This window comes from Notamacropus eugenii, chromosome 6 (genome assembly GCF_028372415.1).
Source record: "Notamacropus eugenii isolate mMacEug1 chromosome 6, mMacEug1.pri_v2, whole genome shotgun sequence".
Classification (NCBI taxonomy): Eukaryota; Metazoa; Chordata; class Mammalia; order Diprotodontia; family Macropodidae; genus Notamacropus; species Notamacropus eugenii.
This window is the reverse complement of record NC_092877.1, coordinates 153,045,655-153,072,574: the sequence shown is the minus strand read 5'-3', so window position 1 is coordinate 153,072,574 and position 26,920 is coordinate 153,045,655. Positions and strand designations below refer to the sequence as shown.

The window sequence follows — 26,920 nt, the reverse complement described above, 5'->3', positions numbered from 1 at the left end:
TTTCTGGCTCCATAATGCATTGTGTTACCATTGTCTTTAATAGGGAATTGATCAATGAATAAATTAAATCATAAAATGCTTGCATTTAGCCTGTTGCCTTTACTATAACCAAGTTTTCAGGTCAACATCAGGAAATAAGGAGAAGAGCTGGGGCCTGGATCCGGCTGCCTTGTCCTATCTCCCCTTTAATTTCTCATATAACACAGGGTCCTAACTTTCTCAAGCCTAGGGATTTGCAATCCTGTTAGAAATCATTTAGTCCAATCCCCAAATTTTAAGGAAAAAAAAAGAAACTCAGGCACAGAAGGAGAAAAAGGTCTCTTCCCCTGCGGCACTGGGGGGAACCAGGTATCCCCCTCCTGCAGCTCCAGGCCCGGGGGTCCCCCGCCTGCGGCTCCAGGCCGGGGGTCCTCCACCTGTGGCTCCAGGCCCGGGGGTCCCCGCCTGCGGCTCCGGGGCTACCCCACGACACAGTTCATCTGCCCTGCACAAAGGGCCAGACTGAGACAAACGCCATCTCCTCCCTTCCTTGTCTCAGGCTAAGATGAAGGTCTAGCTATGAAGGAACATGACAGCCATCACACAAGTGGGGAAACCAGGCTAAGTGCCCTGCCCATGCCCACAGGGCAGTAAGTCCTGAGGATCAGACACGTGGAGGTGAAAGGGAGCCAACCCCTCATTTTACAGATTAGGAAACTGAGGCTCGGAGAGAAACAGAATTCGGGGCTAGGATTTCCCGCCCGCAAGCCAAGCGGTCTATCCAGGACACGCTATTGGCTCTACGGAAAAAGCAGAGCTCATCCGGTACAGCCACCACCAAGGTTGCGGCTTCCTCCAACGGTGGGACGGAGACAGTTCTGGAAGCTAAACCCCATCGTCCTTTTCGAGCCCGCGCAGGCGCAACAGCTACCATCCAATGGGCATGCGCCCCCTTGCGTCACATCCGGCGCCGGCGCCTCCGGACTCCGGAAGCAGCCGCGTCGCGGTGGCGGCGGGAGCTCTGTCTGGATTTCGGTTTCTCCTTTCTCCGTTCGCGGGGCGGGCGACGTGGTCGGCGTCATGGTGGAGGTGAGTGACGGGTGCGCGTGAGGGCGAGCCGCCGGCCTCTGGGCGCGCGAGGCTGCGGCCGGCCGTTTGTCCGCCGCCGGGGCTGGCTCGGGCTCTGCGGGAGCGGCGGTTTGATGAAAGCGAGAGGAGGCCGCGACCCGGCCCCGGCCCCGCCCCCCGCGCGAGTGGAGGAGTGGGCGTGCGCGGCCCCGCGAGACCCCCGAGCTCCGGGCCCGAGCCCGCGGGGCTGCTTCTCGGCCGGGCAGCGACCCCAGCAGCGCCTTCCCGGCCTCCCGCCTCCAACCCCCCCCCCCTTCCTCCTCCCGCTCTGCCCCTTGGCCCGCCTGCCGGTGGGCATGGTGAGTGGCGTCCGCCGTGGTGGTGCCACCGAAATGCCATGGCATCGCTGCGTTATGCCTTCAGCGTGAAGCAGTGCAGACCTCCCCCGCCCCGTCCTGTGGGGGCCTTCCTGGCGCCTGCTGCGTGGGCATGAGAGGGGCATTGGGGAGGCGGCTGGGAAGGGGGCTGGAGCCAGGAGAACCCCTATGGAGCAGGGCCGTGGTTGGGACCGCAGTGCAGAGCCCCCCGCCAGATCACCGTTCCTTCTCGATACCCCGTTTTTTGGGCTGCGCCTTAAGCAGCTGCTAGTGAATGTGCGGGTGTGGGGCCGGGCGGGCTTGGAACGGAACCTCGTGAAGTGGCCTGGAGAGTGTGATGGCTTACGTCACATCTGCCAAGTGGGGTCGGTTCTGGCACCGTGTGGTGTCGGGTGAAACTTTCATCGTACACTTCATCGTGTTCATACGCTTTAAACTTACGAGCCGCATCTCACGGAGCTCTCCACACTCTGTGATATTTAGAATTTGTTATTGTAAGCCCCGTTAAAATTGAATTTTTAAAGATTAAATCTCTGTCTACAGTTTCATCAGGTAAAACCTTTCCTCACTGCATGTGATAAATGATAATCTGTAACAGCGCAGTAAATGTAATATGGTTTACAGTATTTAAATGCAAGAGGAAAATTCACAGTTGCAAGTTACTTGTTAGAAATTTGGGGTTCGGTTCTATCAGTAACACTTTTCTGCCATTTCTTGGAGTTGTTCCATTATCAGTCGTTACTTCCGCATGAGCTTTGCAGTTTAAAATGATTGCCTTCTCATTTTGTCTTTGACACTTGTCATTGACTACAAAGTCTGTATTTTTGTAAATACACCTGACAGTTGGGATGCTATTTGTTATTAACTGCCAAGACTGTATTTTCGTAAAGGAACAATAAATTTTCAAGGAATTTGCTATTTCCCCTAAAGTTAGACTGAGACAAAATTTAGACGTTTTACAGTATTTGTGAAGCTAATTTGCAATCAGATGTAAATTCTAAGAAAACTAATTAGCTTCAGAGATTGTAAGCAGAGCTATACCAGTTCAGTTTAAAGGACGTTAAACGCCTGCATTAACCCCATGTGAAGGAAATTGCTTTAACCTAAAGGCTACATCAGTGGTATGGAAAGGAAACAGTGATGTGAACAATTCAGAACACTGTTCAGAGGCTACTCTTAGCAGAACACTGGTGAATATGACATGGATTAGGACTTGGGTCCATTTGTATAAGCAGGCTAATCCAGTGACCAGATGGCTCTGGAGAAGCCAGGCTGGTGACCTACACAGCCCTCCCTCACTCAAAACAAAGTCAGTCATGTCATCATTTCTCTGGTGGCATGGTCTTCTTCGGCCACAAAAGACAAACACAGTCCTGTGAGTAGATGCAGCTGGCTGAATGGGTAACTCAGCTCCTCCTCTCCTCTCTGCCTCCCCCTCCCCTTTCTTCTTTCCAAAGGACTGTAAATTTGGATGGCCAAAAGATGCCCGGTGGTCTTGGGTTTTACTGGTCCCTTTCCTTCCTTTCCTTTGCCTTCCATTCCCTTCCCTTTCTCCTGTTCTGTGCTGACCTATCCTCTCCCAAAACCCTAAACCTACACAAATTGGGAGTGCAATGGGCCCCTGCCTAAGGGCTCCTCTTGACCCTCCTAGCTTTACAGTGATTATCGATAGTAACTGTTACTGGTTCCCACCCAGCCTGATGTCTTTGTTTTTCTTGACCTCGTTAAGGGGGCCATGCCTTGTCTTCTTAAATGGCCTGTTCAATGAATGGGCGTTGCCTCACCCTAAGTGGGTACCTGCATAGACCTTGACCTAAAGGGGCCAAGGTCTCCCAGTGCATCCTGAGTCATCTCCAGTCATCCTGATGAATACCTGGTCCCTGGATTCAGATGGCTCTGGAGGAGAAGTGAGGCTGGTGACCCGCCCAGCCCTCCCTCACTCAAAACAAAGTCAAGTGACAGTCATGTTATCATTTCTCTGATGGCATTGTCTTGTTCGGCAACGAAGGACGAACACAATAAGCAGGTTAACTTTGTTCAGTGTAGTTTTCCATTGTTGCTTTTTGCTTTTAGAATATTAGTGCCTCAAATAAAACTTAGCATTTACATAGATGGCTCTTTAATGTTTGCAAAACTTTTTACATTATCACAATAACCCTGTAAGGCAGATGCATGTGTTTATACTCATTTTAGCAGTGAGGAAACTGAGGAAACCCCCAACCTCACCCAGGTATTAAAGAATTTGAGGTAGGATTGGAATTCAGGAATTACTGACTTTCCATTCTAACACTTAGCTTCCTCTCTGATGCTAATTCCTGCTTATTACAGGCAGCTTAGAAAATCCTTTTTCACCCTATTGATGCATTTTTCTCATTTCCTTAGCCTATCTCCAGTTTGGATTTTGGTAGAGAAATAAATATTACACTTTATATGTTCAATTGATAAGACTTTAATCAGACTATATGAAGCTGTATAACTGAAGCAACATTATAACACTATGCCACAGTATCCTTTTATTCTGTGTTAAATGCCTTTTGATAAATGCCAAGCATTACATGTAAAACTTGTATTTGATTGCTTATTATCTCAGGGAGGAAGAAGAGATAGAATTTGGAACTCAACTTCAACACAAAACAACAAAAACAACGAATGTTTCTATATGTAATTGGGGGAAATAAAGTATTATTAAAAAATAAATGCCAAGTATTGAATATGCTTTCAAGTAACTAATTTAGACAGTAAGGCTGTTGTGTTTATTTTTCCCCTGACATAGCTATTTTCCAGATAATGGACATTTATCCTTTTAAACATTAATATATTTTTTGCACTTTAAGCATTTTGGATGTAAATCTTTCAAAAATATATTGCACATTACCCTTATTTTTTAAACTGAAACTTTATTATGCCACCAACAGAATTTAACTTTTTTCTTGCTGACTTGAGATAATTATGAAAATCAGTTATTATATTATACTGCAGCAGGACCTATTGAATTATGTAGGAGTAGCTCCAAAGTGGCTCCAGACAGTTCTGCTCTCTTAGTTCATGTTTCTGCTTTTAAATTTTTCTGTGCATTCATTGGATCATAGGTTTAGAACTGTATTAGACCTCAGAGTCTAGTTACAAAATAAGTCCAAACCGAGTTCTGGTCTTCTCCCTTCAAATTCATTGAACTTTGCCTTGCTCCAAACTGCCTTCCAAAAGGATGCTTTTCCCTCATTGTCCAGCTGTTAACTTCTTGTTGCTCTCAGTATGCTCTCTAGTCTCTTCTCTCCTTGCCTTTTTTGTAGTTTTCTGTCTTCAGAGAGCTAGGAAAACAGATGAGACTAGTTAAGAATTTGTATTTTGTTGTACATGAGCTCTGAGTGAGGGGCCTCCGAGGGGCATGTGTATAAGGGATGGTTCTTCCTTGAGTAAAATGTGTGACATTTTTGTGCATTGATTATGACATCTGTTTCAGTTACTCAGGAGTTTTTTTTTTTTTACCTTTCAAGTTCTCAGCTGCCTTCTAGATAGTAAATAATTGAAGTGTTATTGTAGTCCAGTGTTTTACAAAAACAAACCGAAAGAGTCAACCTTTTTGTTTGGCATGTGCAAATATTACTCATATGCTGTTTTGTTTTTAAAGTTTATTTGGTTCCTTTGCCAAAGAAAGCAGTAACTTGAACTTTACAGGAAGGTAGATCACTGAAACAGTAATGATACTTCTGTGTAAATAGATGAACTCTGCATCATACTTACATCCTATTACTGCTCTGTGTGCTTTATTGTTTTTCTAATGATGATGATATATATCTGTACTTATATTGATCCATGCCTTTACATTTGCTGCACCTTCTTGTGATAGATGCCATACATTTTTACAACAGCTGGTTTGGATAAGAGTGATTATAAGAGAGTTTGAAGCTGGGAAGTTTTGGTGTATGAGGGAATGGAGCCCATGATGTTGGCCTTATTAAGGACTTTTTTTAGACCAACTGGAATGGTGACAAACTATATAAATATGAAACAGACAAGCATGATTATAATTTACATTTAATTCACTTCTATGCAACCAGAAATATAGTGGGTAGGCCAGTTAAGACAGATTAGGGGTACGTCCTAGAGACCGTTCCATTTTCTAAAACAAAGCAATTTGCAGAGTTAAATCTGAAGTTAGAAGTAAACCTGAATCCAGTGTTAGATTGCTAGGTTGGGAGGAATTATTCTTCCTTTCTGAAGATTGATTTAATTTTCCACTTTGATATTTTGAAAATTCATATTTCACTCTTTCCATTTTAGCTTTTCCTATTGGTATATAACATGAAATTTTTTTTCTTTTTAGGAGGTACAGAAACATTCTGTGCACACACTTGTGTTCAGATCACTGAAGAGGACCCATGACATGTTTGTGGCTGATAATGCAAAGCCCGTACAGTTAGATGAGGAGAGGTAACTGTAACTTTCATTCTGTTAGCACAGTATTTAAACTCAAACCATTTCTTTTTTTTTTGGGTAATTTGATCATTTTATTAATAAGACTAGAAAGTTATTAATAAAGGAATGGTCATTTGGCGGTCTCTCTTAAACCAAAGACAATCATGGTGGAGGAGCTCACAGTTTATATGCCCTTCAAAACAGTAGGTTGTGAATGGGGCTGAGAGTGACCCTTGCAAGGTCGGGTGGGGGTCTGACCAAGATCCAAGGAGAATTAATGGAATCTCATTATTGGTGAGTTCATTCTTTTTCTTATTGAAAGGGGACAGTATCACTTGACTAAGTATATTGAGATTTATTGGATATCAGTAAAAAGACTAGGTTTTATATGGAAAAACTTAAGCTGCTCTCATACTTGATCTTCCTTATAGCATTATAGAAAGAATACGTTGTTGTATCATATCATAAATTCTAAGAATCTCATGAATTCAACCTGACTTTTTTGTTTTATGATATTTTATACATTTCCTTTCAGCTTCCTGTTGCTTTGATAATTCTGCTTCTCTGATGCACTTCACCTTATCTTGTATTCTTGGTTAATATCAGACTTTTGGAAAGAATCGGGTTTTTTCCCATTAATCTATCTGGCCTCCCTTTTTGGTCCCACATTATTCATTCTGAATTCTCTTTCTCTGCTTTTGTTTTTTTTCTTCTTTTAAAAAAACTCCCTGCAATTCTCTTGAATTCATTTATGCATTATTTGTAATAAGTATTGTAGTTCAAAATTAAATAGTTCTTTTTCCCTAAAAATCAGACTTCAGAATGTTCTCATTTCCCTCCTCATTTGATAGTTTAATAACAGCAAAGTTTACTGTATGATTTTGATATTTATAATTTTTTTTTAGATTTATGGAAATGTATTGAACTTTAAAAATTTTTTAGCTTAGAAGATATCTGTTCATCTTTAAGTCAGGTAGCAACTTTTTACATTTACTTTTGCTTACTTGTGCACTTATAAAGGATTTTGTAGCTATATGAATAAAGTCACATCAACAAGCATTTATTAAGCACTTAAAAGTCAGTAAGAAGCTGTTCTAGGGGTACGAAAAAGATTACATATGGCATTACATTACAGAATTTACATTCTAATAGGAAGAAATGGGTATACAAACAAGTAGTATATAAGAAAATGAAAATGGTAAAAGATAATATTATAAGAATAATTATCATTCTTTATATGACTAAGGTTTTTGGACCACTTTATATATGTTATTTATTATCTCATTTGAGCTGCACAGTAACCCTATGAGTTTGGTCTATTTTTTACAGATGAGGAAATTCAGAATAGCGGGGGGTAGAGAGAGAAAGAGAACATGCAGCGCAGTTAAGTGACTTGCTTAGGGTCACACAGCTAATAATTCTTTCTGAGGCAGGATTTCAACATAAGTCTTCCAAATACAGCGCTTTGTCCATAAAACCACCTAGTTGTCTCTAAGAAAAAGTGCTGTTAGAAAATTTGAGGATTAAAGATCATTTTTCACTGGGTTGAATGGATGAGAAAAGGAATTAATGAAGGCTTCATGTGGGAGATGGGCCTTGAAAGGAGAGAAACTTAAAAAAAAAATAATCTTAAACTTAATGACCATTAACAGACCCAAGTAACCAAGTAAACGTGCAGAATAAACAATAAAAATATTATTTAAAACATTGAGCATTTAGTAGTGTAGGACCAAATGAATTGAGAGCCCTGAAACAAAAATACATTTGCTTTATGCCCCTTTTCAAGATCATCTGAAGATGTATACTTATCTTTAGTTTCTTTTTAGTATTGTTAAATTGCAGATGGTGTGTATATATGTTAGTGCTTTTATAGATACAAAAGAAACATTTCAGCAGTTTGACATGATAAAAGTATATTCCAGACCTGTTGTAATAGGCTGGTTATTCTTTCCATTTTTTGTCTCTTTTTTTCCTAATTCATCGGCACAGGACTTACTGGAGGAATTATCTCTGTGTATGCTTGGAAGTGAGAGAGATTCAGGGAATAGCAATAGGTAATGGTCTAATTTGGAATGGAGAGCATGAAAGAGTGGTATAAATGGTATAAGCAGTGGACAGGCAGATTTGGACTAGATTACGGATAAAGTACAGTAGGGAATCACTTAAGGTTTTATAAGCAAAAAGGTGACATGGTCATATTTAATCATTAATAGAAGTATGTGAAATAAGAGTTAAAGTAGACACCAGGTCACTTAGGCTCTGACAGTAGACTGGGCAGGGAGTGATGAAGGTCTAAACTAAGGTGATTACAGTAGTATTGGAGAGAGAGAAAGAGAGACAGTGACAGACAGAGAGACAGAGACAGATTGTAAAGGTAGAATCAACAGGAGTTGGCAACTAATTGGATGTGGTTTGGAAGAGGGAAGAATCAGTGACTAATTGTGGGTGACAGGCATGGGGACTGGGAAAATGGAGATGTTGTGAAAAGAAATAAGGAAGTTTGGATCAAGGAGTGGATTTAGAGAAAAGATAATGACTAAAGCTTTGGACATGATAAGTTTGAGGTGCCAGTAGGAAATCCAGAAGGACATATCCTGTAGACATTTGGAGCAGTACAACTAAAACTGCAGAGAGACTAGGACTAGATTTCTAGTGTTAGGACATGCATAGATGCAGTACTTTAAGCCAAGAGAATAGGTGAGTATCAGAGGGAAAAGGGAAACGGGTCTCAAGAATAGAACTACGATTGGGCAAATATCTACATTTAGAGACTTGAAGGAGGAAAATGAACCAGGAAATGAGAATTAGGAGAAACAGTTAAATTAAGAGAGTGCAGTTTGATGGAATCTGTGGTCGCTGTGAATGAATGAATTAGAAAGGAGAGAGATTCGAGTTAGGGAGAACAGTGAGAAGGCTATTAAAATAGTTTAAGCAAAAAATGATGAAGACCTGAAGTAGAGTTGTTGTGTTTGTCCTTCCTTCTTGAAGAGGACCATGACATCAAGATAATGACATGACTTGCAGTTGACTTTGATTTGAGTGAGGGAGGGCTGTGCAAGGTCACTAACCTCACTTTCTTCTCCTGAGCCACCTGGATCCAGTGGCCTGATATTCATCAGGATGACTGGAGATGGCCCAGGATGCAGTGTGAGACCCTGGCCCTTTCAGGCTAAGGTCTTATAACATTCTTACTTTGAGTGAGACACACCCATTCAATGAATAAGCTTCTTTAAGTAGTTGCTCAAGGGATGGCCCCTTTAATAAAAAAATAAGAATAAAAAAATAAAACTGGGAGGAGACCCTCAGGGTTCTTGGGTGAAAGAGAAACAATTAGTGCGGTGACTGTAAAAAGGGGAGGAGGCATCAGCTGTATGTATCATGCCAGGACTATGAAGAAGACATTGGATTAGGAATTAAGAGGTCTTGATCTTAGAGACACTAGTTTTAGTAGGGTAATAGAGATAGAAGCCAAAGCTCAGGTGATTAAGGAATGAGTGGATGGTGAGAAAGTGATATGACATATGTATTCAACTCTTTGTAGAAGCTTAGCAGTGAAAGGAAAGAGTGATATACCTTATTTTTAATGAATTATGAGTAGAAATAAATATGTGGTATAGAATTGGAAAAATTTTTGACTTTTTAAAAATTTATTGCTTCTAGGATCATCTTAAAATTGTTGAGAAGAGTAAATTATAAATGTTAAGAAGTAGATAACTAGTTTAACTTAGTCATAATTGAGGGGAAAGTATGTAATAGGCATAACTGATAAACTATTTAAAAAGTCATTAATTAATAAAAACGTAGTATGTACCTTACTTTCTCATAACTGGTCATAAATGATCAAGAATATAGCATATTTGATATATAATATATTTAATTGGATATTTATGTCCCAAATGTAATATAGTATATATAAATCATAAAGCTATTAAAAAGTCAGTCAGTAAATGTTGTTAAGCACCTACTCCTACTATGTGCCAGCAGGTTTGGGGGTGGGGTGGGGGAAGTTTCCCGACTTGGGCATGGCGATGTCCTATAGTTGGAGACGGAGATGATTTGAGAAGGTGAGAATTTCCGATTTGATTTCATCTTGCAGAGTGATGAGTTTCTGGAGGTCATGAAGTCTAGAAAAGCAGCTGGGAGTGAAGTGGTGAGATGAATTTCCAGGGAGCCCTCCTTAAAGTCTATGGAATATATTAATAAACCAAAAATACTGCAGTATTTCAAGAATTTATAATTTTATTGGAATAACTATCCAATCTTCAGAGAAGCAGATTGCAATCTCTCTGTTGCTTAGATAGTCTTCCTGAGTTTTTTTTATCGAAAACATAACCCTGCACCCTGATGATGCCCTTGTCTCAACTTTGAAAAACTGGTTCTTAGATTGCAAATGTACAGTTAGTCACATATCAGCTTAGTTAGACCTTCCAGGACTTACGCTGTACTCTCATAGTCATAGGAGACCTAGAGTCACCTTTTCACACTGATGGAACGTCACAATAGGAGTTTAGTAGAGGAACCTGGACATGTATATGAAAAAAGCAGAATAAGTAAAGGATACAAAGATTGCAAATCTGTTTCATTTATATTTAACAACTTGGTCAAATAACATCAAGATAAGATGTCACAAGGTAGTTGATAAAGGGAAACTGAGTTATTGAATATTTTTGATAAAATAACTGAAAATTAGTGTCATATATGTTTTCTTTTAATAGTCACAAGTTAAAGATGGCTGTCAAACTTCATACAGAGTATGGTCCTGTGTTGCACATGCCTATTTTGAAAGAAAATCTTAGAGAGAAAGGTGCTCAGAGTGCAGTGGATGCATATGGGCATAAACAATATCCTGCCAATCAAGGTTAGTGTGTTATTTATAAAAAAATTTTAGACTGTTTTGTGAGAGTTGTTTTAATGAAGCCTGTCAATAAAAAATAAATATGAAACTTAGTCTGGTTAGTCTCTTCCTGAATATAGCCATTAGAGATAAGTAGCACTCAACAGATTTACCTGCAAAAGAGTGGAAACCTTGTTTCCCACAGAGAAGGTAGAGTAGAATTCTTTGTCAGAAACTCACTGCTATCTCCAGGGTAAGTGATGGTGCCAGTAAGATAAAAAGATGACTTCTCAAAGCAGGATAGGAAAGTGCTTGTAGACATTGAGGAAGCCAACCTGGCTGCAGATGGAAACAATAATGTAAGTCTACCAGTATGTGATCACTTCAGGGGTGTCCTGATAAGGACAAGAACACTGAGATGCCATGAGAGCTTTTCATTGCTTGGTAAAGGAACTAATGTGTTGTCCCTTTGAGCAGCATTTTTGCAAGTCTCCAGTTTTGTATAACAAATGTGCATATAAGCAGCAGAACATGACACTATGACATGTAGTTATTGTCCTCCTCGTTCCCCCCAAATATGGAAAAATTGCCAGTATCCTTTCCTGCTGGGGCAGAGTATGTTGATTAATAAGCAGCAAACTGAAAATGGAAACCCAGTCTCTTGAAGATGCACTAAAGATGTATTGATATTAATTTTGTTTAATGACAAATACTTTTTCCTTTTAGGACAAGAACTTGAATATTTAGTAACTGGTACACATCCATATCCGCCAGGACCTGGTGAGTTAACTATTAAATATTTATATGTTATTTGGGATAGAAAACTTCCAGTGGTTCCAAGAAGACCTGTGTTCAATTTTCACACCTACCACATGCAGGTTCTGTGTCCCAGAGAAAGTCCCTTTGCCCCTTAGTTGCTCTAGGTAACTCTCTAAAACTATAAGTCAAAGAAAAGGTGCTGATTAGCTTTGGTAAAGGGGGTTTGCTCTTCTGGGAGTTACCTGTACCAGTGAAACCACACATCTAATATCATTTCATCCCTATTTTAATAACATCTGGGTGTGGACAAGAGTTGCATACAATTGTTACCATGAATGGATTGTGGTCTACATCGTTTTGTGAGTACTGCTATCAGTGAGAACACAGATTCATTGACGTATGTCATTTTCATATAGCTGTTTGCTTGATTGGGTCAGTATCAGTACAGCTACATTTTCCAAATCAGTTTGGCCATTGGATACTTGTAATTGAAAGAACTGAAATATGTAAGTATCAGTTTTGCAAGAGAGGTAGGGTCAAGTATGGAAGTATAAAGAGGCAGACTGGAATGGAAAAGCTCTTATTAAGCCCTTATTTTGTGCAAAGCACTATGCTAAGTATTGGGGATACAAGTAGAAAATTGAGATGTTGTCTGCTCTCAAGGAGTTCACATTCCAGTTGCAGGAGTCAGCATGTAAGGAAGGATTCATGTTCAGTTCGTGCAAATAGAAAAGCCCAGTTACCTTAGGTTCTGGTAGGGAAAACATAAGAGTAGATATCAAGGTCCTACAGACCTTGGTGACCAGTGGCAGGGTAGATAGTTCTTAACCAAAAGGAAAATAGATTACCTCCACTGTAGGAAGATGGAGGTTGGGGGTTCATCCAGCTTATAATGGGTGGCATGTACCTGGTGGTAACTGGGCTGTGGTTGGTTGATTTGGGGAAAGGAAAGGTCTGTGACTTCCTACACAGGCTGTCTCTGAAATGTTGGTTGATGTGCTGGAATGAGAGAGGGGAAATACCCTGGCTCCTAGACAGGGGCATTGGTGTTGGTGGCAGAAAATAAGAAGTTAAACCAGTTTTCATATTGACACATAATTTCATATTTAATATTGTAGAGGATAGTAATGGTAGTACCAGGATTTTCTCAAAAGCGGCTGTTCTTACTTTGCAGAGCAATAGGGTTCTATAGTTTGGAGAAACTTTTCACCCTTCTGAGGCTGACATTCAGAAGACTGCTTTCACCTAGTCTTGGGCTCTTTACCCAGTCCAATCTTCCATTGCTCTCCACTGTTACCCTTCTGCTCCACTCTGTTGAGTCACTTTCAAGCTTTTGCTTGTACTATTTCCCCTTCTACCTAAATCCTGCCCATCTTGTAAGGTCCATAGCACTGTATTAGAAAGAATTGGATTCAGACCTTGACTTTGCCACATTGTGTGAAGTTAGTCAAATCATTTAATTTACTTGAATCTCTTTCCTCAGCTGTAAAATGAATGTGGTGCTAGTAGAGCTCAGGTCCCTTTCATGTCTGCTTCGGAAGATCATAAATCCTATATAATCTCTGGGTTTCCCTACAGCTGTTCACAGTCATATTGATTTTCCAGTTTTCTGGGTTCATTTGGCCTTTGTTTTTCTCATTTATTTTATTGCTTAATCATATACTTTTGATTATTACTTAACAGTAATAATTACTTAACAGTAATGGAAAATTTTTGTACATATTTTCTCTCCAAAGAGAATGTCTGCTTATATATAGCAAGAATTATGTCTTGTATGTTTAGTCTCTTTCTCACATAGTGTTTGAATTGGATGAATGAATTAGAAAATTATATTTTGAAGAGGCACCAGGAAGTACCCTGGTGGTTGGGAAAAAAGAATTATTAAATTTTTAATGGCTTGTTAGTGGTTAGAATTTAGAACATGGAGAGGTAAAACTAAAACTTTTTTGTGTTTAGGTGTTATGGCACATATTGATGCTCATAAATTTTCTCATAATAAAAGTGGTTTCTTAGGTAATAGGCTTATGTGAAGAACATATTTGAATCTTTTTGCTTCATTCATTTATCAGTACCTACTATGTGCTAGGTGCTGGGGATACAAAGACAAAAAGATAATCTGGTCTCTGCTCCAAAGAATCTTCTCTTCTGTTGGGGGGAAATAACATTCAGAAAATTAGATACAAAATTAGATGCCTGATAGATACAAAATAGTTTCTGAGATACTTAGGGAATCAAGATAGGCTTGCTGTAGAAGGTGGCACTGTGGCACTTGACCTGAGTTTTGACAAAAGGTAGGGATTCTGCATAGTGGAGGTGAAGAGGGTTAATGCTGCAGGTGTAAAGGGAACAGACTGATCTGTACGTGGAAAAGGACAAGCAGATCTGTCTCACTAGAACGTAAAGTACACAAAAGAGAATAATGTGCCAAGTTGTCAAAAGATTTAAAAGCCAAACGAGTTCTTGTTTTATCCCAGAGACAAGGAGTTTCTTAAGCAGTGAAGTGATGTGGTCAGAATATCAGTTCTCACTTTGTTAGCTGTGTGAAAGATCAAGAGGAGAGAGTCTGGGTAAAGGAAGACCAATTTGGAGGCTATTGAAACAGTCTGACTTTAAAGAAGTGAGAGCCTGAACTAGAGTGAGGAGGACAGATTTGAAAGATGTTGACAAGACTTAGTATTAACAACTAATTGAAAATGTGAGGTGAGTCAGATAATGCTGAGCTTGAAGCCCTTAATGATTGGAATCTGTGAATCTGTGAGATCCAGTCTGAATCTCCTTCACAGAAATAAGAAATTTAAGAAGGGTAGAGGGCAGATTTTGAGGAAAAGGTTTTGCTGTAGGCATGTTGAGTTTGAAAAGCCTGTCATTCTCTTGTCATTCGCTTGGAGATGTACAATAGACCTAGAAATTGTCACAAAGAAATGTTAAACCTTTGAGAAATGAGGAAGTTACCAAGAGATTGATTACGTACCTTGATAGGGCCCTTGGTCATGGATTATATAAATAGTGTTGGAAAGGAGAAATTAGCATCTTTCTTATGAGTTACTCTAAAGCTTGCTTTGTACTTGCTTTGTATAGAAGTTTTCAAAAGATGCACTGTTGTTTATGTCTTCATTTCTTTTTTTTCATCATTATGTATAGCCTAAAATCTACACTCAGGGAAAAAAATTTATCTTAAGATTTTTTATTTTTGTTTTAAAATTTTCTAGATTTTATAAGCTCTATTGTAATAAACGCTAAACTTTTCCTACTAAAGGTGTGGCATTGACCGCAGATACTAAGATTCAAAGAATGCCAAGTGAATCTGCTGCACAGTCATTAGCTGTGGCTCTACCTCCTTCACAATCCAGGTATGAAGAGAGTATACGTTTTACTCTTTGTAACTACAATATCAATGTTAGGAATTTTATAGTGCCCCATTGTTCACATATTCATCTCTTTTAAAAATGTATTCTTCTACTGTTGCACTATAAGAAATGATGAACAGGAGGACTTCAGAGAGGCCTGGAAAGACTTAACTGATACTGAGTGAAAGTAGCAGAACCAGGAGAACTCTGTGCACAGCAACGACCACAGTGTACGAGAGTTTTTTCTGGTAGACTTGGAACTTCATTGCAATCCAAGGACTTAAAAAAGTTCCCCATGGTCTTTTAAGGCAAAATGCCTTCCACATCCAGAGAAAGAACTATGGAATTCAGTCGCAGAATGTAGCAGATCGATTTTGTGTGTCTGTGTTAGGTTTTGGTTTGTTAATATGATTTCCCCCATTCATTTTAATTCTTCTACACAGCATGGCTGTAGTGAAAATGTATTTAATAGGAATGTATGTGTATAACATATATAAAATTGTATGCCATCTTGGGGAGGGAGGGAAAAAAATCCAAGTTATATGGTAATGATTGTAGAACACTGAAAATAAATAAAATTAATAATAATAAAAAAGGTATTTTTCTGATGGTGATGGACCATATCTATTTCTCAAATCCCAGCTAAACCATGTCTGGAATCATTCATCACCACAGATGCCATAGGGTAATGAATTTTTTTTTTTAGCCACTGTCACTTTTGAAGATAAACTTACCTACTGAATTATAAAAGGATTGTCCCTGCTTAGGGTAGTATAAGAGTCATGTCCTTATGAAGTATTCCAAAATAACACCATCTGCCTCCCCTGTTGTTTAGTATTTTCACCTCCTTTAGTTATTCAGAACTTTATTATGTTTTTGTACTTGATTATATGTATTTTGGAACTGAGATCCATAAAATCTTCATGGTAGTAATGTTTTAATCTGAAAGTTTTTTGTTATCCCATTTGTTCTATTCTAAGATAGTCAGTGTTCATCCCTCTATGCTCATATAGGGGAAAAGTGGAATAAACAAAAATGGTAGCTAATGTAACAGTCATTTACCATATTAGATTTTGTTTTTTTAGATTTAGATTTTTATGACTGATCACAGCACTGAAATAAGATACTGAATTATGTTGGAAATTGTCTTCTTAGACTGATTAGAAAATATAAACCGAAGCTAAGTGTCCTCTTCCTTCTAATTTTGGAAATTTCTTAGGTAATAGAAATTTTGGTTTAAAAAAAAGTTTCTGGATTTCTGACTATATTGATGCATTTAAGGGTAAAGTAAGATACCTCTAGGACTCAGCAAGATAATAAATATTATTAGTAAACAACGTTGAGGGATTGTGTTGATGAAAATTGAAAAACTAGGTTTGTTGATAATGACCTGAGCTTAGAAAAAAAGTTTGTTTTATACATTGTCTGGGAAGTTGTTTTTTTAAAGCTGTTATAGCTGATCATTTATTTTGTTTAATAATCTACCTGCCAAGAATCTGTTAGTCTTGTTAAGAGTGTGTCAGCATATTACATTGGACAGAGGGCTGAACTTGGAATTTGGATTTCTAGCTTCAAGTCCCAGTTCTACCTCCTTACTACCTGTGTAATCCTCAGATAAGCTGTTTAACTTCTCTAAGCTTCAGTTTTCCTAATTTGTGAAATGACAGGGTTAGATAGAACACTTCTTAAGTTTATTCCAGCCTTAAATTCTATGATCTTCTTTCTCGGGAAAAGAAGTAACAATAATGGCATACTTCCCGTAATATTTTTAAATGACATATTTATTTAGAAATCAAGTAAACTTAATATTTAAAATGGTATTTCTCTTTAGGATAGATGCAAACCGTACTTCAGCTGGCGTAGGTGATATTTACCGACATGCTGGACTTCCTGAACGTTCACAGCCACCTGGGTTAGCTATGGTAAGTTTTCCTAATGCAAAGTCTCCTGGATAGGTCATTTACAGACTAACAGAATTTCAGAGTTTGTTGGAACTTCACCAGTTCCTGACTAGGAATCCTCTCTACAACATCTCTAGACAAATAGTCTTTTAGTCTCTCCTTGAGGAATGAGAAATAGTGGGTGGAAATCTGGTATTTTCTGAGGTGGCCCATTTTGCTTTTGGATAGTTCTTCCTGTTGTGAGGTTTTCTCTTATCTCCAACCAAAATCTCTGTCTCTGTACTTGCATTCATTACTCTTCATTCTGCCCTTTAGACAGTCCTTCAGATCAATCCATAATTGTCTTGATACAACATTATCTTTAGTCCTTTTGGTATCCTAGTTAGGGCATGTGCCACTTTCTTCAGGTCCTTCCTAAAATGTATGTCTAGTGTTGAGTTATAGTATGGCATGGAATTAAACAGTTTGTCTCTCATGTTACTGTATTAAACTTTCCCCCCTCCCCATCCTAGTTAATTTATATGTAAAATGAGAGGTGGTTAGCTATGTAAGTATCTTTTTTTAACTGTAATGTTGTTACTGTAACAACAGTAGTCTTCTGGTGCTTGCTGTTTTATTTCTCTTTGATTCCAAATCTTATTTATAATAACTAAGAAATAGAAAAGTAGAATGGAAGATTATATAGTGGAAAAAATACTGGATTTAGATTCTGAAGGATCTAGGTTTGAATGTACCTGAGTGACCTTGAGTAAAGCCTTAGGTAAGTGAACTTCAGCTTGAAATCTGTGATCTTAAAAAATTCCTTTTGGTTAATGTCACAGTAAATGCCAGTTTGAATTAGCTGCAGCATAACCCACTATTCAAATTCCTGTTTTTGTGGACTTGAATTTTTAAAAAATTTATAATTATCAGGTGAAAATATGCATGTTAGGATTTCCCAATTCCAAAACTCCCTTTACTCATGTAGATAGGAGGCTGTTCTGTAATTTATATGCTTAAAGATTTGGCTGGGGACAGCGAGACGGGAAATGATTTTCCCAGGGTCACCCAGCCATCAAGTTGCAAAGGCATGACCTGAGCCCAAGTCTTCCCAAAATTGGCTCTTTATCCACTACTCTGTGCTCCCTCTGTTTTTATCAAGCGCCTTTAAAAGTATGTTAATTGTTATGGAAAGGGGGGAGAAAAATTTGATAGTCATTTTGGTGTGTTCAAACCATAATCTTCATAGAAAAATCTCCTACATAAAATGTTTAAGTTATATTAGCATTGTTATCTATTCATTTGCATTACAGCTATTATCTTATACACATTTTTGGTATTTGTATACTTATACACTGTGTATGTATATGTCATAGATAGTTTTTAGACCAGTGGGGGGAACCTGCGGCCTCAAGGCCACATATGGCTCTCCAGGTCCTCAAGTGTGGCTGACTTTCAAGTTTGGATTCAGTCAAAGGACTGCTGCTGAGGACCTAGGGCACCCTCATGGTCACAGGTTCCCCACCCCTGGTTTAGACCATAGAATTTTTTCTGCATATAAAGATTAACCTGGCTAAGTATAGAGAGGCATATCATTAGCAAGCTGTTAGCTCTTATTTGAATTTCTTGGGCCTGGCAACCCATGAAACAGATTTTTTAAAAATACATTGGTGGGTTGTATGAGTGTGTGTATATCCACAGATTAGATTATGTTCTCTTAGCTGACATCTTCCTTCATCAAGAGTGAGTTTGATTTATTTATCATAATCTATTTTTTTTCCAATGACAAGGAATTCAGCTACCATAGATTAGGCCCATAACATTGTGACTCCTTCCTTATCATAGGAAATTCCCAGACTTTTCTGCTTAATCTTCTGCTTCTTCCTTCTGAGAATATGACTTTCAAATATTAATATCTCATGCTCCCATTTGAAAGGCATGCATTTAAATTTTGAATTAGATGATTAAAGAAGTTAGATGGTAACCTTTATGTTACATACTCAGTTATCTTTATAGTATGTCAGTATGATTTTTGTATGAATCCAAGTTTCTGGAAATATCGGTTTCAGTTGTATTTTAGTTTTCAAAATTTGATCTTTAGGTTTGCTTGGTTTATTAAAGGTTCAGACAGTTTCAATTATTAACTTTAAAAATACAATCTGGAATAGCAAAATTGAAATTAATTTTTAGTATTGCATTAGAATTTTATAGATGGTTGGAAAAATAGCTTTTTATCATATGGTTTCATTAAGTACAATGTCTTAATAACATTCTGCTGTGTTATTAACGCTGCTGATTGTTGTTCTGTTTGCACAGAAAACCTGATTTAAATTTTAAGGTTTGATCTGCTACTTTTTACCAGGAAGTTGTCTGGGAACTCGATTCACTTATTTAAAAGTGCCTTTTGAAAATCATCCCATCTCATTTTTCATTTCATGGAGTGTTAAAATTAGAAAGGACTGTAGATCATCTAATCCAAACCACAAATGAGGAAATTAAGGTTCAGAGAGGGGAAATAATTCACCAAGGGTTATATAGGGAGGAGACACTGAGTGGGACGAAGGGGGCAGAATAGATCCCAGGTTTCCTGCCCCTCAGTTCACTGCTCCTGTGATCACCCATAACAAAGGTAATGTGAAACCTGAAATATGAAGTGATAACAGTATAAATCTTGTGTTCAACATCCAGGCTATGATGGAAACTGGTGGCACCAAGAATGCTGCAATGATGGCCAAAAAGGCACCTACAATGCCCAAACCACAGTGGCATCCACCATGGAAACTGTATAGAGTGAGTTTAAAAGCTTTTATTATCCTATTTAAGCAATACATAATTTTCTTTAACTATCTTTTACTAGTGATTTTGTGAAGTGACAGTTTTTCTTTATATTGCTAGTTAATCATTAAGAATTAGCTTAAATTCTCTTACTACAGCTGGGTGGTGTGGTAGAAAGTGCTGGGCCTGGAGTCAGAGACACTTAATGGCTATGGAACCCTGCTCCAGTCACCTAACCCTGTTAACCTCAGTTTCCTCATCTGTAAATTCAGCTGGATAAGAAATGGCAAACTACTCCAGTATCTGTGCGAGAATATTCCACATGGGGGTCACAGAGTGAGATACAGCTGAAATGACTGGAAAACAGCAGCAGCAGCCGCAGTTTCTCTTATTCAATAGATGGTCACAGCAGGAGGCTTTCTTGATACAGTAAATGTCTTAAAATCCACATATTGCTTAATAGAGTGTAACTTTTAAGGAGCCTCTGTGACTTTCAGTTTAACCATTGAAACATTTTTCTATAGACCTTTTAATTGCAAGTTTTCTGATAAATGCTTATTTACTACTTGTGAATAAAGCCTAGAGGGAAAACTTTCTTTAATTTATTTAAGAAAAAAAAAACAACTGTGGAAAAGTTGTTTGATTTTTAATAACTTTCTTTTACTTTTCTTTAAAGTAAAAGTTTTATTTTATTAAAAATTCTCTACAGATGGGTTAGTAAATTGTAGTTATAAACTATGGAGATTTAAAGACTTTGATGCATTGTCAGTTATTTGTTAATAAATTCATAAGGTTGAAAATAAGGCAAATGTTCAGATAATTATATACATTCTGGAAGCACTCATTATGGAAAATCATTAGACTGAGTAAAGTTGAAAAAACATAGAATTTTGTCTCAATTAAGCATACTTTTATTTTGTTTTTAAAGGTCATCAGTGGACATTTAGGCTGGGTCCGATGTATTGCAGTAGAACCTGGGAATCAGTGGTTTGTTACCGGTTCTGCTGATAGGACTATAAAGGTAAACTACGATTAAAAACCCGAACCTTTTTAACTTTGGTATTTCCTTGTGTTTGACTAAATTAAACTGTATATGCTAAAACAGGTTCCTTCCAACTTACTATATTCATGTATGGAGAGAGTTTTGTTCTCTGCCACAGTATAGAATGCCTACCAATCTATATGAGTGTATATGAAGAAATACTAGAATTTGACCAGTAATCTATCTATACAGTAAATACTTGGTCTTCTCTAATTTGCAGTGATGTTCTTTTCATCCTGGCTGGTCTTGGTCTTAATCAGTGCTCTGGGTTTGATTTTATTTTGTTACTACAGAGGATTAGCATAAATTGCTTGGTAAGGGGGATTATTGGAACACCATTTCATTCTTTCTTTTCTATTTGTAACTTGGTGAGGCAAGAAGCCATAAGAATGTGTATGTGGGTGTGTGTGTATTAGTGGAAGTGGGACATTTATAGTGGTTGGACAGTTGACATTCATGGTGCTAGTTTTATGAGCCAGGGTACTTTTTTTTACTCTTGGTTGTTATCTTAACATATCATTTTATTATATTAACAGTTCCTTGAGCATTAGTGGGTTTTGTTTGTTTTGCTTCTGGAGTCATTAATCTGATGCTAAGTATTTAATTACCTTGAGATTTAATCTTTGTCTTAAAAAGTACATAAAATGTTTATTTGCTGTTACAGTTGCTTTGTTAGGGTTCTAGAATGATATATTCATAAGATTTGGGTGACAACTCTTATGACCTTCTGAATATTAATTTTTTAATTGTTCCCCACTTTGAATGTAGATCTGGGACCTGGCCAGTGGCAAATTAAAACTTTCGTTGACCGGACATATCAGTACTGTACGAGGCGTGATAGTAAGTGCAAGAAGTCCATACCTCTTCTCCTGTGGAGAAGATAAACAGGTGAAGTGCTGGGATCTTGAATACAATAAGGTAAATTTCAGCTTGAGATCTTAAAGAATGTTTGCATCTTCACAGTTTTGCTAAAGGACTCCTTTAAATATTGTGATACGATACAGTGGTTTTTTTTGTTTGTTTATTTAGGTTATCAGACATTATCATGGACATCTAAGTGCAGTGTATGGTTTGGATTTGCACCCAACAATTGATGTGCTTGTGACTTGTAGTAGAGATTCAACTGCACGTGTAAGTAGAACAGTGTTATTTGTTTATCTTCAAATAGGTTATACGTAGTACTATGTGAAAGTTACTTGGCCAGTAGAATATTAGAAAGCTATTGTCCTGATTATTTGAAATTGTTTGGAAGAGCATTTTTTTTACTAGATTTTCCTTTTCACATTTGCAAAATTCTCTATGATATCTTGTTCCAACATACCTGTGTCCATAGTATATGATAAATAATCTCAGGCTTCTTCAATATAATTCACCCAATAAAAGAACTGCAAAGTAGAAATCTCTTTATTCTGTGTTTTAACCACTTTTCTACCTTCATAGATATGGGATGTGAGGACAAAAGCCAGCGTGCACACGTTGGCAGGGCATACAAATGCAGTGGCTACAGTAAAATGTCAAGCTGCAGAACCACAGATCATTACAGGTCTGGTAGATGTTTCCTAAACTGACAACCTTTGTTACATTTTAAATGGTTATCTCTGTGTTAGTGAAACATTTTCTTTTAACGATGAATCCTGATTTGTAATTTTTTCGTGACTGGTTATCAACATTACTGTTATGCATTTCAGGTTGTTGTCAAACTTAAAATGAGATGATAATGGAAACTAAGATGAATAAATTCCTCTTCCTATTATTGTGAGGAATTGATTTTTGGAAACATGCTTAGTAATGGTTCCCTTTTTAAAACCAAAACCAAAAGTGTGATAGGTTTCTATCTTTTGTCAAGTGTTGATATTATTTGTGTTTCAAATCAGGCTAAAAAGGTCTAGATTACTGATGTATGGTAGATAGAGAAGCAGTTAGTTTCTTTCTCTTTTCTGATGCCTTTGTTTATGTCATCATTATTTTTTGAGAACATGGCCAAATTTTTTTATTCATCTTCATGTTCTTAAGAAATAACCAAATTTACATCATTTCTAATTTGCATACTTTTGTGTTTCCCTGCATAAGTGAAAGATGTAAATGACAAGGCAGATTTCATGTTTCTATTAGGAATATGTATAAATCATATCCTTCATGGAAGAAATTACATTTTGTGACTCTTAGTAGTTGTTACTGTGTTACAAAACAATTCCAACGTGCTTTTTCTTGTGTTCTATCAAGTTAGATTCCTAAGCTCCTTTTTGGACCAGTAGCATTTTGTTCCACCTCTCATCAGTAATATGTAATAATAATAATACATATTTAAGACATATTATTAATACATATTAATACATATACATATTTAAGAATTCAGTGTTTGAAAAAGGGATATAGATCATGCTGGGCTAAAGTCACTGCTCAGATCAGTAGGGAAGTTCCTCTTACATTCATGCTCAGTAAGTCTGTATTTAGGTTCTCTTGCATGTATGTGTCTGTGACCCTTGATGTGATAGTATTTACAGTTCATATGTGTAACTTCTGTAATTCTTTTTAATTATAGGAAGCCACGATACCACCATACGACTATGGGACTTAGTGGCAGGAAAAACACGTGTCACGCTGACAAATCACAAAAAATCAGTAAGAGCAGTGGTTTTACATCCAAGACAGTAAGTTTATCCATCTGTGTGAAATCTGTTTCTTTTTCACAAAGATTCTATACATTACAAGGTCCACAGGAGTATGCTCTCAGCATTCACCCTAGACTTTTCATTTGCTATCATTTTTAATACTGTAGACTGAAGTCTTTCATTTTCAGTTTTTGTTCTTTATCCCTTCTGTAGTAAAGAAATATATACATTCTAAATGAATTATAAAGCCTTTTGCAATTAAGTTCTACATGTCATAAAAGAAGTTAATTGCACAGTGTTCATTTTAATGCTGTGCCCTTAATTGAGAATTAGTGATCTTTATTTTGACAGAAGCTGATGTACATAGAAACATTATAAACTAAAAGAAAATCTAGGGCAGTCCTTATGATTACCAGAATTAAGAAATTCTTGTATGTGTAAGTTCTGTAAAACTGTAAGGACAGTTGTAGAATAAATTTAATTTTTTATTAAGTAATGTTTTGTGAAATTAGCAACTGTTTTGAATCATCAGTGTAGCTGTCACACTTCATTGGGAGGGAGGGGAAGAAAATCCAGAGCTAGTCAACTCAAAGTTAGGTTTTTAAGTAAAGCAGAATAATTCTCTGAACATATTTTCAAACTACTACTATTTATGGATAACTTAAAAGAAATTCAGAAATAATTTTTCTTAGAAGTTTAAACAATTTCTTTACCTTCAAGATTGGACCCAGTCAGTTATAGGAAAGAATAAAGAAAATTATACTGCTGTTGTTTGTGCTGTCTTAGGATCCTACAGTTGACTGTTGAACTATGTTCATATGCATAAAATTTAAAGGCTATGGCATTGTTGATTGTCAGCGAAGGGAATTGGTATTCATTGGCAATGTCAGTTTATTGTGATTACAGTAAGTGGTGAGATTGTTACCTGGGCTGGCCCTAAGCAAAATTGTTAAATAAGTGATATTTCTCTTCCTCACTCATCCCCCTCTGCCATCTCTATATCTTTTTCCTGCTCCCACCTTTCAGGCATCCAGTACCCTCTTCTCTTTAAAAGCTGCTCTATGGAAAGAACTTGTATCAGCCATTTGTGGAATGAAAGACTTTATGACTTATTTTTGTTTTTAGCTATTTTTTCTTTCAGACTTCTTAAATTACCACTTCAGAAAGCATTGACTGCTTGTTGGGCAGATTTTTACTTTCTAAAGTTGATTGTTAATGCCCTAAATTAAGACTACTTTCAGTTCTTTGGTCATTGAATGCCACAGAGATTTGACTTCTGAAGGTTTTGTAGCCAAAAATATATTTTTATTGCTATATTTTATTTGTTCATTTTTATACTATTTTTTTTAAATCACAGTTTATTAGGGTTGTCCTTGCCAGTGTGACACTGTATTCAACACTGAAAACTGTCTTTGACAGCCTCATGACCTAAAGGCAGAGAAAATAAGCATGAGGAAACAATAGTAGTGGAAACACTGAAAATGGCCTTTGAAGATAAAAATAAAACTTCTTGAAGAGGAAACGCACAGAAATCACAGCTAGCAGTATTTTCACCAAAGATGCCCTTAGTTTCAGAGCCTCTGACATTTTTCTCTCCCCCAACTCCCCACTCTCCAAAAAAAAGAAACCAAACAGACCTGAAAACTCCTCTGCCAGTTGTACAAAGATAACTTACCTATTGCTCTGGTGTGATATGGGGTTTCTTCAGTTCTGAGTAGTTGGGAAGAAAAACTAAGCTTGCAGGACTAAAAATTAATTTATGATGTAAATTGTCACATTTACTTTAAGTATAATTTCAGTGTCTTGAGAATTTGATTCATTTGTTCTATGAAGAAAAGTGTACTTCATGAATAAAGGAATGTAGCTATGGCAACTATAGATCTGTAACCTGACAGACTAAATCAGATATGGTGTGTGACTTCATAGACTTGTATTTTCTCTTTTTCTTACTTGCCTTAATCTTTTTCAGTTACACATTTGCATCTGGTTCTCCAGATAATATTAAACAGTGGAAATTCCCTGATGGAAACTTCATTCAAAACCTTTCTGGCCATAACGCTATAATTAATACACTCGCTGTGAATTCAGATGGGGTGCTGGTGTCTGGAGGTAAAACAAGATCTTTCTTTATATTTGCTGTTATCTGTAAGCTTTTAAAGAGGCTCTCATCATGGTTATGAAATCATTTATTATTTTAGCGAGTTATTACAAAGTAAATGCCTTAGTGCTTCAAAAGATTTGTGATTTCGTGGCACATCTCAGTAGTTTCGTGAGTTGCTATAGCCAAAAAAATTGATCAACAAGCGACCCTTTCTTTGATAAGCCTTGTTTGACATAAGGAGACAGGTCTCAGATACTAGGCCCCCTACATGGTCTCCAGGGCCCATATGCACAGCCATTTTTACAATTTATAGACCCATATATATATAATATGCTCTAGTTTAAATACTATGAAGAATTTCTTTAATGCCTGATCAAGTGTGTCTAATAGTGTAGCCTTTTAAGAAAATTTTACACATACTTAACAGTGAAAATGGATTGGTCAGCTCTTTCACCAGCAGGCACATTTCAGTGGGTTAGTTCTAAGATGTTAACTCTGTAGAGAGCTAGAAGGTTTTGAGATCCAGGATACTAGAATAAATATTATGGAACAAGATGATAAGTTGGTCCATGTCCATTGAGAATGATTTGAGGAGTTCTGAGCTGGGCACGAGTAAAATGAGGTAAAGAGGGTAATATTTTCTGACAGGTGCTTTTCTCTTTGTGTAACTGCCTAAAGGCATCAGCATAATTTGTACTTAAACATCTCTCCTCTCCTTGGCTTCAAGCGGATAACGGCACTATGCATCTCTGGGATTGGAGAACTGGATATAATTTCCAAAGAGTACATGCAGCTGTGCAGCCTGGATCTTTGGACAGCGAATCAGGAATATTTGCATGTGCATTTGACCAGTCTGAAAGTCGATTACTGACTGCAGAAGCTGATAAAACCATTAAAGTATACAGAGAAGATGATTCAGCGGTATGTTTTTAAATGATTGTTTATGCTTTAGTCACAAAAATATCTATATGTTTTCCAGTTTTAAAATTTTGGTAATAACAAAATGAAAAAGTGCTCATAGCATAAAAATGACCATTTTCAATAGTTTCTGTTTAAATTTTTCTGGTACTGATTGCATTTCAACTGATTATTTGGTCATTTTCCTAACTGGTTATTGGTTCAAAATCTTGGCAAATTCTTCATGTAAACAGATTGGCTACTACCAGAAATTAACAGTGTTATCTTTGAACTGAAGTGATCGGGGCTATCATAGGATATAATGTCCTTTTGAAAACTTAATAGTACCTTACATTTGATTCTCCTCTAGCCTCTTGCATAGTTCTATGCACCATAGGCGTATAATAAATAATTGGTAAAATTGGGACCCAAATCAGACATCTTCAGTTTATCTTTTAAAAACAACAGTAGTTCCATTTAAAGTTAAAAGACAAACTTGAAATGCAAAATGGTTTAGTTGAAACAAAGACTATACTTTAGTCAGCAAATTGAATCTTTATTATATTATTTCCATAGTCAAATTTCAGTCTAATTTTTAAAAATATTTTTTAATTTTTCAGACGGAAGAAACTCATCCAGTCAGCTGGAAACCAGAAATTATCAAGAGAAAAAGATTTTGAAGTGGCAACATGTACATAATTGGGCCATTGTTTTATTTTGGCTTTTATAAATGCATTCAGTCACATTGTGCCCTATATAGGACTATAAAGCAGAAATTCAGCCGAAGTCATTACTGCTTCGTCACATTTTACAATAAACTCTCTTTTTTCTTA

General features: G+C 37.3%; 1 protein-coding gene across 1 annotated transcript; it reads left to right on the top strand.

Moving 5' to 3' along the window:
• The first annotated feature begins 901 nt into the window (after positions 1–901).
• Positions 902–26,920, top strand: PLRG1 (pleiotropic regulator 1). The gene is made up of 15 exons (XM_072621309.1): positions 902–1,068; positions 5,749–5,855; positions 10,556–10,698; positions 11,401–11,454; positions 14,690–14,783; positions 16,612–16,702; positions 19,349–19,450; positions 20,364–20,456; positions 21,246–21,395; positions 21,507–21,608; positions 21,918–22,020; positions 23,020–23,128; positions 25,059–25,198; positions 25,918–26,111; positions 26,708–26,920. Exons 1-15 carry the CDS (start codon positions 1,060–1,062, stop codon positions 26,765–26,767), a joined length of 1,551 nt encoding a protein of 516 aa, XP_072477410.1. The 5' UTR covers positions 902–1,059; the 3' UTR covers positions 26,768–26,920.

Excerpts from the sequence above, each read along its gene's own strand:
- PLRG1 (XM_072621309.1), top strand. Across the intron at positions 19,451-20,363 it reads CACCATGGAAACTGTATAGA|GTCATCAGTGGACATTTAGG; the intron begins GTGAGTTTAAAA and ends TTGTTTTTAAAG. Across the intron at positions 25,199-25,917 it reads TGGGGTGCTGGTGTCTGGAG|CGGATAACGGCACTATGCAT; the intron begins GTAAAACAAGAT and ends CTTGGCTTCAAG.